At 41.8% G+C, this 19,211-nt stretch overlaps 1 protein-coding gene and 1 non-coding gene across 2 annotated transcripts; one reads left to right on the top strand and one right to left on the bottom strand.

The window, feature by feature from the left end:
- The first annotated feature begins 55 nt into the window (after positions 1-55).
- Positions 56-128, top strand: trnat-ugu (transfer RNA threonine (anticodon UGU)). The gene has a single exon. It is a non-coding gene; the product is annotated as a tRNA-Thr (tRNA).
- A 6,618-nt stretch (positions 129-6,746) lies between these two features.
- Positions 6,747-19,111, bottom strand: ism2b (isthmin 2b). The gene is made up of 6 exons (XM_056405425.1): positions 17,968-19,111; positions 13,502-13,753; positions 11,942-12,275; positions 9,975-10,121; positions 9,789-9,857; positions 6,747-9,507 (listed from the first exon to the last, which is right to left on the bottom strand). The coding sequence occupies exons 1-6, from the start codon at positions 18,076-18,078 to the stop codon at positions 8,990-8,992; spliced, it is 1,431 nt and encodes a 476-aa protein (XP_056261400.1). The 5' UTR covers positions 18,079-19,111; the 3' UTR covers positions 6,747-8,989.
- Positions 19,112-19,211: the final 100 nt, after the last annotated feature.

The following is a 19,211-nucleotide window of genomic DNA, read 5'->3' as shown; positions in this document are numbered from 1 at the left end:
TATTATCAAAGGAGCACCTTGATATAGTTATTTTATTGTATAGGGCGGTATAACAGGCTCCATAGCTCAGTGGTTAGAGCACTGGTCTTGTAAACCAGGGGTCGCGAGTTCGATCCTCGCTGGGGCCTGTCGTGTGAAAACTTTTCCCTTTTATATTGTGGCCTCTTCTTGGTTTCACTTTTAGCATTGGGGTTGAATGTAACCATACATTTGCTTCAAATTTCTAACAACTGATAAATTGTTCTATTGATTTAGCTGCCAGTGAACATTGTGGTGAATAACTCTGACATCAGCTCAGCAACAACAGAGCAAGCTGGCTCATTATCGGCTGGCTAACATATCTATAGCTATAGGCTGCCAGCCTTTACAACCAAAATGTCACAGCCAAACTTTGCAGTACCTTGAATACAGAATATAATTTTTTTCTGATATTGACGCCATTACATATGACTGTAGTCACATCACTGGCAAAATAAATAAAGTATGGTACTAAGGAAAATCACCATAGAAGGTATTGTGGTCAAAGGTTACAGTACTAATCATAACCAGGATAACATGTTTTTATGTGGGAAATGTAGGCTCAATCAGACTTAATTAGTGGCAGACATTTCTGCCAGTCATATCAGGACACATTTTTTGAGATAAAAATTATATATACTGTATATATATATACATATATACGGCTATAAGTGAATATTTTACAGTCTTATGAAACTGTTCATACTGATAACCATATGTGCTGAGCCAAAACCCAGATGTGTGATATTCTTTAGATAACAACATCATAAGTAAAACAAAAAGTAGCACTTGAAAGGGAGGGAAAATTACTCAGGAATATGTTAAGAGTAGCCTATATGATAAGTGTGTTTTGGCTCTTTGAGTCCTAAACTTGATTATTTAGATGCTGAAAATAGGACCATGTCACTCAGTTTAGTTAGGTTAGATCTTTTGTCAGCTTTGCTCTGAAAAACAGACACCATAAGCACACAGACACAAGGTTAGCAAGACCTTTCTCTGTAGTCAGATTTATGCCAGGTCCATAAAAACCGAGCTATTATGCCTACTTAATGAAGCAGAATAAGGCCTATGTGCTATGCACCCACTGCACCTTGTGAACTTTGATTCATGATAAACAGGGCACAGAGGTGAGTAAGAGATTTCACAACTTTAAAAGTTTAAACCAAACTGTACTGGCCTCAACTCAGAGTTCATCCCTCACCAATCAGTTTCAGCACAGAGAGACAAGGGAATTCCTCCATGACTGAAAATAGGATCAATATTGCCAAACGGAGCATGAAACTACGTAGCTAGATGCACTTCACACATCAGATCACGCCTGCTTTCACCTCAACTGGTGAAGCGGGAAACCCTCCCTTGGTTTATTCAATTACACTCATCTCCAGGAGCACTGGAATAATAGAGTAATTGTTTGAGTCAACACAGAATCTCGCATAGGTTTGATGAAGAGATGCATACAGGAGTGATGGGCTAACTGATGCAGATGGACATTGTGAATCAAATGCGCACTTATGTTTGCTTGTGTAAATATATTGGCTGATCATTAAACGCATTCCACAGTGCCAAAACGGGCTAAAAGGCTGTGACAAAGAGAGCGCGAAAGGCACAAAATCTGATTTAGAATCAGCTATGTTGTTGCTTTAACCCTCATAATTGATTGCTTCTGATGCACTCCCTCTTTGATTCCAGATGCATTGGCCTGTACAGCATCCTATTTGCAGGAAGAAATATGGTGATCCATATGAAAAAAAAATATTTCAGAATATCTGATCTGACAGATTTTTAGCTAATTTAGGTCTCTAAATGTGAGCACAGCTTTTATGGTGACGCAATACGGCTGTCATTTTAAAAGATAAAGCAAAGAAGCTCAACGTGTCCTCTTCTTAAACTTGTACCCTCATTTACTTAACATCCTTTAGACTGACATGAAACTGGAAGCAATGAACATCACACTTATCTGAGCAACATCTCATCCCGTGGGTGGTGATATACACACACTATAGGATTATTTTTACATGGTAAACCAAGCTGTTAATAGAGTCACAGTGTGTAGGGCGGAATTGCCAACTTGAAAAAGAGAGGCAATGAAAATCTACACTCTACTGCCTCTAAGTTAAAATGCATGTAAAGCATTTTTCAGGCCACTTAACTTGACACTAAAACAGGGGTGCTGAAAGTAAAATATGATTCTTTAGGACAAACTGAGAATTTGTGTTTGACAAATGACAACTTTAGCAAATAATTAAAAAAGCAAAAACATTTAATTGATTAATCATTTAGTCAAACATAAGAAATTTAATTGGCTACTGTTCATCATTTGAGGTAGTTTTTAAAGCAAAAAAAAAAACCTACAGAATTCATTGGTTTCACCCTCTAAATGTGACTATTTGATGGTTTTCTATGTCTTTCATTTGCTAAACTGAGTATATTTGGTTTTTGGACTGTTGGTCAGACAAAATGTTTGAAGATGGACTGTGGGAAAATGTGATCCGTGATGAGAAATGGGATATTTCATTATTTATCTATTTATTTCTAGAATAAGTAACTGATTAATTAATAATCAAAATATTAGTTAGATCAGTCCATCAGCCAGTCATTCTAAATAAGTTTGCAACTAAAGTTTGCTAAAGTTTCAGGTTTAATAGTAGGAGGTGATGTCCACATTAAATCCTGTGTATTTAGTCATGGTGACCAGCAGGGGGTACTCTGTGTCAGTTTCCTCACATTTCCAGTACTCTTCCCATCGCTCTCTTTTCTTTGAGAACATGCACTGGAGGCTCACCATGGAAATATGACAGATTGCAATGTTTCTTGGTGTCAAAACAGGCCTGTTGCACAATTAAATGAGAATGTCGTCTGTTTTTGTTTCCATCATTCCTGCAAAACAAGATCTCACATTCTCATCTAAAACATGCAAGACAGCTCACCTGACCTGCAATACCACTTTCTTCCTACTTGTTTACTACGATCCAGCCACTTCTATCACTAGGGCCACTTCATACCTGTACATATTGTTCGCAATAACCTCCAAGCTTGTCTGCATTCTTATCTTAAAAAGAACGTGCAATCATATTTTTGGTCCAGGGTCTTGGCTCTGTGTAAACGCTGGAGGCTAGGGGCTGTTTGATGTTGTTATGGCTGGCTGTCTGCCGCCTCAGTACTACTGGATCTGCAGGGCCCTCTCATGTCCAAAGGTATTGTGTTGGCTGCTCTTTTGATTATATTATCAACAGAGAGAGAGGGAGAGGGAGAAAATTAAGACTCCCACTGGACATGAGTAAACAAACAAAAGTTTGTAGAGTCTGGTTCATCCAAAGAATGTCAGTTATTCAGACTTCTCTGAGGATATTGATGTCCAGTGTTGGGATTATCGTGCTGAATATTGTTCTTGCTTGATAAAACAATTTGCCTGTCCTTGGTTTGCAAGATTGAGAAGCATGAAAAATACAAAGGAGGAAAGGACATTTTGACACTAGACTAAAATAATGAGGGTGATGTTCATGATTTGACTTAAGTTTCATTTGGACACATTGCCACAAAATGTAACCGAGACATTAATGCCCCCCTTATGATAATTGGAACAACTTCTCTTTTCATCATCAAGTTAAAATTTCAATTTGCCCACTACCTTGGCTTATAAATAATTAGCAAACGTTAACCTGCTAACGCAGTAAGATGGTGAACATGGTAAACGTTATACCTGTTAAGCATCAGCATGTTAACATTGCCACTGTGAGCATGTTAGGATGCTGTCGTCAGATTTTTGGAATTATTTTCTCACAAATGAACCACTTGTATTGCTTGTAAATGGAGAAATTAGTGCAAGAAAAAAAAAAAATCTGTGCTCCAAAACTCCTTGGTTTTCTAACTCTCTCATGGGTGGAGGTTCCATTTTGAGATTAGACTTGTTGATCATCTCAGAACAAGGCCTTCCTCTGTGTCAGGCTGGTCCAGGAATGGGATAAGTCAAACTCCAGATAATCCATTAGATCCTAAGATCCACTGGCATTCTTATAAATCCTGTAGGTAGAGCAGCTAAAGCATGTATAAGGGTTTGTGTGTGCAGGCAAGCACGTTTGTTAGCATCAATACGGTGTGTGTTTCCACGATGGCCGGTTTTCATGACTGCACTGGGCCCTTGTGTGTGTGTTTTTGCGTGGGGTTGCCCTCATCACAAGTCATCTACAGGGAGGGAGGATGGGGACGAGGCAGCCTGTAACAGGAGCAGCGAGGGACTTGAAGGGCCATGCTGTTTGCAGGTTGACCAGCCGCAGTACACCCAGAGGAAATCTCATGTTCCTGCCAGCCTACAAAAGTAAACAGATCTGTAACCACCGAGCGCTGGCATGAGGCCTGGGCCACCAGCACTATAACTAAAGGAATGAATCACATCACACACACATTCACTGGCTAACATGTAGGTGCATGGTGAAGCAGGCATTTAGAATTGTGGATGGCAAATCCAATCCTTTCACATTTTGTGTGTGAAATAATGGACACAAAATTGAAACACAATAACTTTGGTGAGCCTGGGCTTCTGTATAACCACAGCGTACTCCCTCAGTGACGTGATGCACATGCCCCTCTGCAAGCTGTGAAGTGTATTCACCCAGGTTTTCAAATGCATCCGCCTGGAAACTCTTGCTTCATTCAATATTTCAGATAACATCTTTTAGCCACAGAGTTTTGAAACCTCCCCTCTCTTTTATGTTCCTTTTTCCTCCCTCTTCTGTTTTCCCTCTCTCTGCTTTCTCCTCTGTCTACACATCTGCGGTTATTTATCTGTTATTCTGTGGCAGCAATGTGGTCAACATGTGTCTGGCTTCCCTCCACCCAGCACTCATCTGTAGTCAACTTAGGAAATCACTGGAGGACCATAGTAAACCTACCAAGCTCCTTATCGTTCATAACACAGTGTATACATACCAAAGGGATGGATTTCTATCTCCATAACATTAGTACATCCTCTGCTAATTGTGTCCCACTTTTGACCTGACGTTCTATTGTTAAGGCACAGCCATGTTTTTTTTCCCCTCTGTTTTCATGGGTCAATGAGAGCAGAAGTGAAGGATAGACACCATGACCTACTGGAATTAGAGTATCTCAGAGGAGTATTTGGATTGCCTAAGCCTATGGATTTGCATTACCCTGACCTTTGAACTTCTAATCCCAGTGTTATTTAATCCTCTAGAAAGAGTATAGCCTTAGAAAACATGATAGTAGAAATAAATCAACCTAGAAACCAAAGTGTAGATGGATGACAGTGATGGTGGTTGTTAAAGCATGCTGGAGCTTAAAAGGTTAAAGTCTTGGTACAGCAGGGCTATTTTGTCTGACGGGTCAAGTGGAAACCCTTTGACGTTATTTTTGATATCCAGCCTGCCTTTTCTGGAGCTTGAATTTAAAGGATTTTATAGCCAGCATCATCCCTCCTACTCTACCTTGGACCTAAAACTTTGGGCCCAAACCACACCTGAAAATCATATTCAAGGAAATTGTGTCACTCTTGTGAATCACCACCAGAAGACTGCCCACAACACATTTGTAAATCCCGAAGCGCACATGGCTTGAAAAGGCTGCAGTTGATTGTTTAGAAGCCGGACAGAAAATGTTAGTATGACTTTTGACTTCTAGATGTGAGCTGAACTTATAAAGAAAACCAAAGCTAGATTGAGAACACACAGTTGATGAAATAGAGTAAACCGAGGAAACGTTTGATGCTGTTAGTTCAAACAGCAAATGCACACACTGCTAACAAGTCAACTCATCCGTGATACCTAATTGAATCCTGTAATCACACGTGGAAAAGGTAATATAGATGAAAAATTAGAGTCTCGTGCCCATTACTCCTCATCAAGGCAAATACTAACATACAAAACCACAACCTATTATTTGGCGGCATTATGCTACAGCTTCCACCAGCTCATCTATGTGGACAAGTCACTCAGCACTAAATAAAGGGACCTTCCTTTGATCATCTTTCAAAGGGAATTGACAGTATATAAAGGAAATATATTTATTTGCTTTCTTGGTCAAAGTTTAATTTGATAAGATTCATAGCACTCTCGTGTCTGTACAGTAAATGTGAAGCTGCTCCCAACAGCCAGTTAGCTTAGCTTAGCACAAAGACTGGAAATGAGGAGCTAGTTTCACTCCATTCAATGGTAACAGCCCACCTGCATCTTTAAAGCTGATAGGTGGCCAAGAAATAGTCCACTTCATGATTGATTAAACAAACAACATGTTAATCAGTGAGCTTTAAAGGTGCCGGTAGGCGGATTTTGTTACCTTTGGACAGAGCCAGGCTAGTTGTTTCCGTGTTTAGTCTTTGTGGTAAGCTAACAGGCTGCTAACTCTAGCTACATATTTACCTTACAGACAAGATGATCCAATTCTTATTAAGTGAGTAAGAGGTTAAACTCTTCTTTGCTGATGTCTTGACACCAGGAAACATTTGGGGTCTATGAAAGAGAAAACTGTATGGCCTGTATCTCCTACTGGCTGCCCTAATGTTTAACCTGTTGCTGCAAACAAGGAAGTGGCGTGTTTGCACTAACCAAATGCTTGCTGCACTGTACCTGCCTTGTTTGAGAAGAAAGGTGCAGAAAAGTTTGGTTAGTCAATAAAGAGTATAACTACTGGGTTGTTTCTAAGGAATTTTGCTCTACAGGACTATGCTATGCTTGGCCCTGCTACAAGATATCTACAGTGTGGGGGGAAAAAACGGCACATTAAAAAGTCAGATGATGAATGCAAGGTCTTTATATATATATTTCATCAGCATAATTGCAACAACATTTTCATAGAGCACTGCAGTACAACGTAAAATGAAACACACACTTAATGTTGCTGTATGAAGTGATATGAGGCAAGTGGTTTCCCTTTTGATAATGGGTGCCTTCATTTTTCAGTCCGATTAGTGCACCATGTTGAGTATAGTAATTTCAAAGCTTCAACAAACTTAAAAAAAAGAGAACAGACAAATAAATACTGTACAACACCATATATGTAATACTAGATTCAGAAATCACAAAAAGATCATGCTTTTCTCAACAGAACACTTGATATATGTACTTTCATAGAACAATGCAGCATCTCTGGCGAGTTTCCCTTCACAATTACACTATCATCAACAAATGGCAAACATGAGTACATTTTGATATATCATTTGTGTTTGTATGCGTGTGTGTGTATACATATATATACTGTATATGCACACGCATACTTTAAATAAAGTGCCTTCCTTTAAAATCGGTGATTCCAAAATGTAAATGCATGTCTGCATATGCACATCTGGAAGCAGAATTCCTGAAAAAAAGGTTTGGAGCGAACATCCATAAAATCAGAGTGGATAGAAAGGGCCATTCCTGCAGTTTTAAGGTAGTTTTAAGTAGGGTTTACGGTTACTGCCACAACAGTTTACTGAGCGAGGTGCAGAGTTTTAGTACAACTACTGCTACAATGCTAACAAACTATTATTATTATGGTTAGACATCAGCCTTCAATCCTTTGTAGTATACCTAATGGTGAAAGACTGACTACTACAATGTTGCCTTTACCAATATTCTGTCAGCCATGAGAAGGACACTTAACTACATGACCTCTCAGGAATGTTTATTTGAGTGGGAATGTCCTTTCTATCCAATCAAGTTCTGTACATAAACCCAAAGACCCTAAGCCAACAGCTTAAACAGCAATGACATCGTTCTACCACACAATGTATTGATAGCAACAGTTCAGTTATAAGGGTTCTCATTACTTTCAGAAACTGCTCAAAAGCATTATCTCTTCACCACTTCCAATCGGGATTACACACACGATACTCCGTACTAATCTTTACCCCAATACACTTTGTACAAGGTCCAATAGTGCTCCATTGTCGAGGTAAATGAAATTTGTTTATCATGGTAGGTTAGTCCCCCTGAGAACATTATAGAGACATATCTATGAGCACAATCTACTCACTGTAGAACTGAATGTTTGTCCTACATTTGCACCAAAGAGACTTAGGAGGCTGGAGTTACACAGGCACCAACAGTCTGATTTTTAACTCTTTGGCACCCAAATCATATATTTTCCTGGCTGTGAAGATGTGAGGAAACACATGAAATCAATCTGTGCGACAAAACATTTGAAATCAAATGTGCTGTTACTGTAGCATTACTGCCTAAAAGCTAGTTTCATAATTCTCACTAGCAAGCTCCATAATGACAACAGAAACTTTGAAATAATTTTAGCTTACCTCTCTGGTTCACATCCCAAATTATTTTACAATTACCATTTTTTTGTATCCAAAGATTGGCTTAAATGTACATTACTGTGAATGCATGTGGCATCTTTTGGGTTTAGTAATGTCCCGTCCCCTTCATACCTTTTGAACCTGAAGAATCTTATATTGTAGCAGCATAGTTGGGATATTCATCTGTCGGACTCTGCCCATGTATGTGTTTCTTTCAATCAATGCAGCCCATATTCATACATTTTCAAATGTAAAACCTACAAGAAGCATGATCAGGATGTTTACCATATGTTGCTATTGTCAATCACAAGCGCTCCAGGACACCATCAAAAAAGCCAGTAAGTAGGCATCATGCTTACACGCACCCAGGAGAGTGTAGTGAATATAAAGAGAGAGCTTGATGTCATGCCAGATGTGTAACAGGTTGGCAAGCTATGGGAGAACACTGCATTTTTTTTCCATTCATGTAATTCAGTTCAGTTCAGTTGAGTCTGATGTCAGGACACTGTGCCAAATCCTAACTTGAGACAGCCACACTTCACCATCATTTCTAAACCCCACAAATTTGCCAATCACAAATGTGCATTTCCTCTGAGTCATCAATGCATGATAAATGGCTGATGCATGGTTTAGAAGTAATACTTCATGACTTTTAAGGTAGGTTGTCTCCTCTCAAATTAGGATTGGGCCCTCTGACTCTCTGAGTGAAGTGATACTTTTGGCTGTGGTCCCTCAGTACTCCCTGGCCTCTTCCAGTTCATTCATGAACACGTCTTCATGGGGGTTTTCTGGGCAGCTCAGCCCATTGTTGGGTGGTCGCACCGCATGGAAGCGACTCCAATCTCCCTTGCACAGGATCCAAGGCAGCACATCCACTTTGAAGTGCAGCTCAGGTGAGAACTCAGTGCTGATCAGGTTAGGCGTGCCTGCGCCTTTCCCCCGTGTGATCAGCCGCCCGCGATCGTCATAACAACAGTGCTGCGCTGCTAGAGTAGACGAGTCACCAGAAAGTGCTGAGCGGATGCAGCTATGTGCTGATGGCTTGTAGATGTCCAGGCGTTCCTTAGAGCCACTGGCATCACGCCAGCGGAACTGCCGGCCATGAGTCTCATCGTAGACACTGACCACGGTGTACGCCACTTCAGAGGGGTAGGAGCAGGGGCAGCTGGGCAGCTCAGACAACACCTGGTGGAGGTACCTCTGGAGGAACTCACTCTTACAGTTGAGCCACTTCTCACAGCTGTCCACATCTATTGGAAAGAGGACAGCAATACCACATGAAATTGTTTGTTAGAGTTGTTCATGGTAGCATTAATGGTAGCACTGACAGTGATTTCTTTAGAGTCAAGCCTGAATGTTATGTCTGGCATTGATGAACATCTATGACACACTTTTGAACAAGCCGGTTTTACTTTCCTTTGTTACTGTACCATAATTAGCCAAAGGGGTACTATCAAATAAATGCTTTATAATGTTGAACTAATGAACTAATGAGAGATGTTATGGAGCGATCTTCATTAGATAAACTCACCTGTCCCAAATGGCTCTGTGCCATTCTCCATGTCAAATGGGAAAGGTTCTACCACGGTGTTGACATCGCCTACAGAGGGGAGATGAGAGTGAGAGAAGGAGAGAAGAGCTGTAGATTAAAAACCAGCTGGGACATCAGCAAAGGCACAAAAAAATCTGTACTTCTTTTGGCATTTGTGTGTCTCACCAGGGCAAGGCTCCAGGTCACATTTAGAGGCTTCTGTCAGAGTGCAAGAGTAGCCACAAGACTTGGTCCTCTTCCTCTCACCATGTCCACATGTCACTGAACAGGGAGACCAGGGAGACCAGGGAGTCCACTCATCCGTCTCCTTCTCTGTGGGAAGGAAAATTCAAACATAGTTACTATTGCTTTAGTTCATGGATCAAAATTTGTATGACTAAGAAAACTGATCAGACTCTACTCAGATTAAAGCATTATATCAAGTACTACTACTACTACTAGCTAATAGGAAGCAGCTTTTGCTGTCAGGGATTATGAACGTGAGCTGAAAAAAATCCTGCAATCCAAAAACACCTTACAGTTTTGTGTGGAAGTAAACCCTGTTCTTTCAAAGTTTCTGAACTGTTTCAGTCCACATAAATGACAGTTATCTCCTGGTCTAACCTTCCCCATGCAAACCCATATTCTTTTTAAGCAGGCTTCAGTAAAATTAGAGAGAGAGAAGCTGTGCTGTGGCTGTCCGCCTCCGCACCATGTTTCCTTGTGGTGTTAATAACACTGAAAACAAGTCATTCTTGATTAAAGGCGAGGTGGGTGCAGAAATACCAGCCTGGGTGTACCGAGCACCCAATTTTACTTTGTGGGCGCTGCCAGCTCGCCATGTGGCCATACGAGAATGAGGTCTCAGGAGAGTCTTAATTACAGAAGAAGCTAAGGCAGACATCCTTGATTTATGTTCACCGAGTCTTTAGATGTGACCACTTAATAGGCATTGTTGCCCTTTCCTGGCTTTTCTGCATGCACAACACTTGAACCGATAAAGTCTATACATTGGCAGATGGAAAAGGGAAAGGTTACAGAGTAAAAACTACTCAGGTTTTCAGACACCTACAGCTGCATTTTGACATTACACTACAACAGTAGAGGTTTGAACACACCAACAAGCTTCAAAATCCAGCTCAGTCATACACAGATTTGTATCTATGGGAATTTTCTTTAACAAGTGAAAGCTTGAGGCTGTGGTAAGCCCATGACTGTGCTCCGATCTACAGCAGGACTCACACACATTGGCCTACCCACTGCCAAGCTGCCCATCAAACTTTCCTGTTTTTTCTTTTTTATCTTTGTTCTCTGTCTCCCTTCCCTTTTTTCACTGTACACACCTTCTGTATCTCTTTCTCTCTCATTTACTATTTTTACTACTGAATTAGTGGTCTGTGCAAGCTGAGACACAACATTTTTTCCCACCAGAAGAAGGCAGAATTAAGAGGGGGAAGAGAGCTGTAAAAGTTATGCAGGGCCCTGAAAGCCCCTGAAATTCTTGAACTGGCTCAAAAGGCTGAGCCGCAGAGGGCAGTGAGGGCCGCCAGGGTCTGGGGGGGGGGCCCATGGGGTCCCGGGGAAGGATGAAAGGGCTGGCCGAATGGCCCCTGTCATTCTGAGTTCCCAATCTGCCCTCTAATTGTCCACAAGCAGAGGGTTGTTTTGTCCCAGGGAACAGTGCCGGCCTCACGCTGCCATTAGCAAGCGCATCTGACCCATCTTCAAAAGGCAGGCCTCTGCGACCAGCACGACCAGTGTCGACTTCAAAGTGCCCATAACCCACAATGTCCTGATGGTCGAGTGCTCATGCTGCCTCGCATGCTGGCATGCTAGTTCTCTTTGACTGTGAAGAGTTATCATGCAGCTTTCCTGAGCCGCTGTGTTGTTCTCCGTCTCTCCATTGTTCTCTCTCATTCTGCCTCTCTCTCTCTCTCTCTGTCGCTCCATCCAGACGTCCACATTATCTCCATCTCTTTTTTTGATATGATAAATTCAGTGACTGTATTGACATACTTTCCCGTTTTGGATGTTTTTCTTCTGCAGGATTAATTGTGATATATTTTTAAAAGCCATGATGGAGTCATATTTAAAGAGCAGTGTTCATGTGACTGTACAAGCAGACAGCGAGTGTACCACTTGGCAAAACTTACCATAGTAGCTCTGCATTGGATCCCAGCCTTCGTTCCAACGAGTATCCCAGTCTCCGCCCACTCCGCTGGGTAATGGCTCCTCACTACCATAATCCAGGGAGTAATCTTCCTCCTCCTCTTCCTCGCCAGTTTCCTCCACGCCTGACCGGCTGTTGCTGTCCTCGCTGGAATCGGCGTCGGTGTAACTCCAGAAAAGGGGCCAGAAAAGCTTCTTGCCTCCAAGCCAATCCACTGTGGAAGAGGGGGAGGAGGACGAGGAGGGCAGCCAGTCTTTTTCCTTGGCCAGGTCCATCTCTACCTCCATCTGAGGGTCGTCCACCACCTCAATGGTAACCTACGCACAAAGAGAGAGGGGTCTCTGTCAGTTTGAAGTGAACCTGAACAAACAAGAACACCAAGACCACCAAGAGAAGTGCAGCATCATTGAAAACAACACTTAGAACTGACTTATAAACAGTGACTTAACAACAGGAGATTCAACTGTCCAATGTTGCTGTCTTAATTCTTCTTTTGCCTGAACATGTCAAAAACAAAACTATAGTACTAACGATACTTCCAGGCAGCTTTAGCGCTTGACTTACAAGCTCCTCTCAAGAAATCAACCATCTCAAATCTGCGGAGGAGTATTTTAGCAGGCAAACCTTCTCCCCTGGTCTAAGTCAGCCAGCCAGACGTGAGCATGAGCATTCAGCCAACCAAACAGTCCTCTCAGGGAGAGAATCTGAGCATTTATTCTGGATAACTACCTCTCATTACCTCAATATGACTCATCCTAGATGCTACAGTACTTCCAAGGGCCCACTTCAGCTGATGTGAAAACCAGGCAACAGGGAGACTACAGGGGAAATCTTTTCATAACCATAGTGAAATTAATTTCATAGTTAGGAAAGAAATATGATAATTGGAAATGCTTCCATTTGTTTTAAGTGAGCATATCCTTGGTGCAGAGTCCTTCAGTTAAAGAACAGTACATCTGGTCTGTATGCTACATGAAAAGTCATCATCTCAGTATTTGATATATCAATAGGCTGGTATCATAATGTCCCTCTAACCACATCCTGATTAAACTGACCAGAGTTGGAGAGCATAACTGCCCTCAGACAAGTTAAGCAGAACAACTTCTTAACTTCTTGGGTCAATTTAGACGGAGATGATGAGGACTTAATGAACACTTATGATTACAGAGCCCCTTTGCCTTTAATTAAATCGTAGCAAAACAGAGCTGGGTCTCTAAGATTAGACTGAGAGATTGCTGATTGTTTAACATTAAGGACATACTCAATTTTACACATCAAAAGACACAATTACCCAATTCTCCTTGTATAAAGGGTTTTAATTTAACCCATTCAATGGACCACCACCAGGTCTTGGTTATTGTATGGCTGAAGCACACAAACTATACTATACTTTGTTTTCGTTATGGGTTTGGATGGGTCCAGTATTTCCAAGTCAGTTTTAAAAATTAGGATATCTTTATCAATGTCTTGAAGTCTGTTTAAGAAGCTTAAGTACTACATCTGCCCAAATATAGAAATGTGCGACGCCCCTCTTCTCACTCACCTGTATGTTGGGGTTCTGTGAATTGATATCAGCATTGGCCAGGTCTGGAAAGTTCTTGAGATCCAGGATGAAGGGTTTGGTCTCCTCCTCAGGCTCCGGCTGTGGAAGAACACCAATGGAGCGGTGCTGGGGGTGCGACCACCTCCTCTGGTGGCTGTGTGGTTCAGGCAGCAGACTCTGCACCTGGTTCTGCTGCTCCAAAGTCTCAGGGACGTATTGGACCCCACCGCTATGAACAGGGTGGCCGTGAGCCTGATGGAATATACAGATTAAGACACAGTGTAAATTACAAAGTTTTTATATGAACAAGAAACAATAATCTGGTGAAACGATTTCATGCATTTTGCATCTATGCTCGCTATGTGCAGACACCACCCTCAATAATGTAAAGAACAAGGGCAGCGGAGACAGGCCTAAAGTAACCACTGGCATACATTCAAAAGCCAGTGGCTATTTTAATGCTAATGACAAAAATAATTCATCATTTATAGTGGCTCATTGATGAGTATAGAAACAATTAGTGCTCTGTTTCCAGGAAGAAACCTTGAAACCATCTACCACCTCACAGCTTGGTCAGCAATTCCAAAAAGCCCCTGAGGCATCCAACTAACCAGCCAAGTGACCAACCAGCCTTCGTTCATTTTTTTTTTTTTCCCACAACAGTCATGGCATCCAAGCAGTGGACAAAGAGGGGCCTGTGCCAGAGAGATCCTCTTTTAGCTTTAATGAGAGGGCCTGGGAGGCGTGGGACCCCTGGGCTGGTGCAAGTGTCTGAACCTGCTCTGCTGCCGCCACTACTTAATTTGACCTTTCAGGTTTTATAGCTACTGAGAAGGAGGACCAGCAGGAGAAAACATTGATCTCTGAGACTGATCGTGATTACTGGAGACATTATAATGGTGGGGAACTGTAGATATATGTAGTGTATCTGGAATACAGTGACTGAAAATGGATTTTTGGTTGGTCTGATCCTCCAGTGTGCATATGTCTATTTCACTTCTAATAGGACACGTATCTATTTCATTCCTGACACTGGTCAAAACCAAAATCCAAACCTAACCAAACTCTAATGAACCCTTGTCTGCTATTCACTCTATATTATCCTGAATGCACTAAAGTGGCATAAACGTATGATTGGACAGTTTGGAGCTGAGCCAGCTTGTGGTCTGCTCAGAACAAACCAGTGGCAGTTAGAGGCCTAAAGAGGAGAAGAAATGTCTGAATTAATGACCAGTCGGTTGATGATTTATACTTATGGCCTCTAGAACAGGGCGTACTTTTCACTGACTGCTTGTGATTGTCCCATAAAGAAGTTATGTGGTCAGTCAAATTCAAGCATGTGAACACATAATGCCTGTTTAGAGGAGAAGCCCGTCAAGCATGATAAATGATGGATGAAGAGTTGGCCCCCTCCCCAGATATCTGTAAACTGGTGGTGACAAGTAGATAACCTTTTGGGGATGTTTAGCGTTTCTCTCAGTAATTTTATCCAATGTTTGTTGCAATAGTGTGTGCAAATGTTACACATATTGCAATAAATCCAAGCTGACCGTTTACAAGATTTTTGCCAAGAATACTCAGCATCAAACATTCAAAACATATTCGACAGGACACCATATGCAAATACAAAGTAAAAAATAGTAGTGCAAGTAGTGCTACATTTTAAAAGAATAGTCATGTAAATTTTAACACTTTTTAGATCAATACACATTTCACAGATTTAAGATTGTTTTGGTCCTGTTTTCAGCACTGGATTTAATTCAAGCAGAGCTGAAACAGCTAGTCAAGTAACTGACAAGGTGAACAACAGAAACATAAACTATTATAAATAACTATTCTGTTAATTGCTGCTTTTCTCTGTTTTATATCATTGTATCATTGTAAACAGAGTATCTTTGGATTTGGACTGTTGGTTGCAAAAACGAGACATTTGAAGATGTCACCTTGGAAACTCTCAGAAACTCTGATATTTTATACCGTAGACCAAAACATTAATTGACTTTTTAATATATAATAGAATAAAGTATTGCATAGGCTAGTTAGAAAGTAAATTAGTGAGTTAGTTAATTAATTAGCTAGTTAGTTTTCTTTTCTCAAGTTAACTGACTTACTTAAAGCTTAAACTCTTTGTGCATTGTCTATGTTTAAAACGTCAATTTCTTTTCATAGGAATGCACCAACAACAATTATTACTGACAATAACTCCAATCTATTGTTAAGTTAATCTAATGCATTACTTTTAGAATCTAAGGCAAACAAACATTATTCTCTGTGTCAGTGTAGAAAGAAAAAAAGGCCCCATACTTCAGCTTCTCTCATGTTACACCTGATTTCTGTTGTCTGGTATGAGCTGGAGAAATCCTCCAGCATGATGCTCCATTTTAACATGTTACTGGCCTGTTATTAGCATGAGTACATCACTGGCATGTCTGAGCAGCAGTGACCATATACACTAACTCTTACACACATGCCCTAACAACCTAAAGACTTACGCAAACACAAAAAGACTAAGTCCAGAGTCATGAGAGAGGCCACATACTTTCACACCCTTCTCATCTCGTCTTGTTACACATCTGGATCCTGTATTCTTTCGCCCTGTATATCACTCTCCTCCTCCCGTCTTCCTCCCCCCTGGTTCTCTCTGATCCTGCTCTCCTCTTCTCAGTAGTGGGGCTGTTCTGATCAAAGGCCTGATGGCTGATGGCATGCAGCGTGTTTAACAGGGAGACTGTATGGATGCAGCGGGGGACCTCAGCCTGGTTTGGAGACTGCTTCTCTCCCCAGACAAACATCAATGACAAATCCACCCCTTTGGCAAAACACAGTGTCCTCCTTTCAAGTGACTGAAAAGAATGGATCCATTTTGGGCTACTGTCATTGCTACTGTCGATGGTGACACACATTCAGGTTAGGGAGAGTGGATGGGGGCAGCAGGGGCTGAGGTGAGGGATAGGGATGGGATCCGGTGGACTTGGGGGGCAGGCTGGGAAGGCAGGCGATGTGGCAGCCCTGATTTATGTGCCCGCAGATATCAAAGGCCTCTGCACTTGGCTGTTTCCAAACCATTACAGAAGAACAATAAACTATGGGCGCTCTTTGATCGCCATCTTTTGCAAATGGAAACGGGACAACAAATGCATGCCTGGTGGAATCGGGGTGAGGTTGTGGAGGTGGGGACACCAAACAGACAGGGCAAACAGGTCCCAATATTTGGGAAAGAGGCCACTTCCACACAAACTCCTCCTCCTCCTTCGCTGAGAGATGGGGGTAAAACCAAAAACAGGAAATTCCACATTAACACAATAAAGAACCAATGTAAACAATCAGATGAATGACACTTGACCCCGGCTCCAGTGTGAGAGATGCCGAGGGTTCGCCTTATTCTGGTTACATAAGCATCTCGTTACCGGGCACCCGCTTTACTGAGTCTCCCCTCCTCCTTCTCTCTTCCTCTACAAATCTCCCCCTCTCTGTCCACCACTTACAGACACGCATCTAGCAGGTCACAGGCGAAGGTACAGAGTCACCAACTGCAGCCTTTTGGTGACTGAGAAACACACTCTCACAAGCCACAGTGAGATGTTTTTCCTCACTAATCATTCCCTTCATTTCTTCCCTGCCTCTTTTTCATCTCTGTCTCTTTTTGCTTTGACATCAGTCAGAGAGATGATGAGAGAGAGTCCCAATAGGGCATCCATGGGTGGCCACACAAGAAGGAGAGAGTTCAAAGGCAAAAACTGAACCCTGACACAAACACACACAAACAGACTTTGATATCCAAATACGTCCATGTGTAACACAAACATTCCTGTAGACACACACCACACACTGCACAGAGCGAGCGTGCGTGTGTGTGTGTGTGTGTGTGTGTAGGGAGTTTAGATTTATTATAGCAGGGTGTTTGCCCAGTGATGGCAAACCTTACTATACATGGAGAGAAAAGTGGAACAAAAGAGAACAACATGCACTGATCTGCTCATTTCAGCTCTCTTCATTGATTGAACCATTGATGGAGAGTAGTGTTGAATAAGCAGTTTTACCCTTTTTTTCTCCAATATTCAAATTTTAATGAACAAAAGTGCACAATGTAATTACTAACCTAACTTATAATGTTAATGTTCCCTCGTGGCCCTTAATTGCAGTGTGATTTGTACTTAATAAAAATTGTTATAACTATAATTTGACATTTTTATAGGTAATAAAAGCTACGCACGATTTTTTTTAACTTTAATTGCAGTTTTTCTGTGATGTTTGTAGTTATTTTAGTGTATTTGTAAATGGAACAGTTATACGGAAATACATTTTACAAGCGTGTGCAAAGTTTCAAAGACGCATTAGCTAGTTTTCAAAAAATTGTGTGCGGCAGGTGTGATTTAAAGACGTCGCAGCATTTTGAAACTTGTCTAACTTTCTAAGCTACGAAAAAAAAAGGCAACACACAAGAAAAAAGTCAGAGGAGAACTTACCTTGTGGGCAACATTCTTGTGTCTGGTAGGAAACCCCGTCCCCAAACTAAGGAGAAGTATTGACCAAAGCAGAAGCAGCATCTGAAATCTCCCCGCAACCTCTTGACGCATCTTCTCTTCTTCAGAGCTTCCTGTGAAGGTTTGTAAAAAGTACGTTGGATGCTTTTCTCAAACTGCTCTCTCTAAATTGGTGGGTTGGTTTGGAAGAAGCGCTTGTGTCCTCCTTGTCCTCGGTTTGTCAGCAACTTTGACTCGGGACGAATTAAGTTTTAGGCCTCGTCGGTGTCAAAGTGTCGCACTTTATGAAGATGCGCACCAGCGTCCTGAGGTATCCCGCGCGCTATCCATATCTGGCACCAGCGCCTCGCGCAGCAACTGTCAGTCCGTATGGCGGGTCGAGCTCAGCGCGTCTCTTCCCCATAAAATCACAGTTGGGAGAGCTTTAAGTACCAGAAAGAAGTCAGATACCCCACGCAGAATCTCTCCGTCCGCACCGGCGCTCGCTTATTCAACTACTTTAAACTGTGAGTCACTCCGTCGTGGGTGGGTGGGTGTTTTCTTCCAATACATTGACATCTGGAGCTCATAGTATGCTGTGCGTTTTGCTAGCTATCTGTCTGATGCATTAATCCATTATCCAGCTGAAGTTCATCCACCGGTTCGATTGCATGTGTGTGTGTATGTGTGTGTGTTTGTTTGTGCGTGCGTGCGTGTGTGTGTGCGTGTGTGTGTGTGTCGCCCAGCCAACCGGTTTCGGTAAACTTGCCTTTGACGCACGCATTTAGAGGGTTGATGCTGAAGGAGTTGGGGGTGGGATGCTCATTGCTCACAGCTGTGTGGAGGGGGTGCGCTGGGCCACTGAGTTTCTTGATAAGGTACAAGGTTTAGTTTGCATGTAACCTACAAAAGGATGCAGAGGCAGCACACAGAGGACATTCACTTACTCATTGAGAAAAATACATTTAATCAAATAGTCAGACTTGAAAACAAAACAAGTGAAATCATTTCCCTTGTTCCTACAGTCTGCTGAATCACGTTTTTTCTCTAGGCTTGTTTGCCATTTTCTAAACTCAAACAAATTATTATCTCACCCCACTGGCATACTGTTTCAGAGAAATACCATCAGAAGACCGTAGTGAATGACTGGTCAATGTGGAATGCTGTATAATGGCAGGATGTCAGTGACTTATCAGTCAAAAAAGCTCTACAGCATGTTTGTCATGAGCTTTTAAGTTGTGACTAAA

The sequence above is a fragment of the Seriola aureovittata genome, chromosome 19, assembly GCF_021018895.1.
Source record: "Seriola aureovittata isolate HTS-2021-v1 ecotype China chromosome 19, ASM2101889v1, whole genome shotgun sequence".
NCBI lineage: Eukaryota > Metazoa > Chordata > Actinopteri > Carangiformes > Carangidae > Seriola > Seriola aureovittata.
The sequence above is the reverse complement of the archived record's forward strand: the minus strand, read 5'-3'. Positions and strand labels throughout refer to the sequence as shown.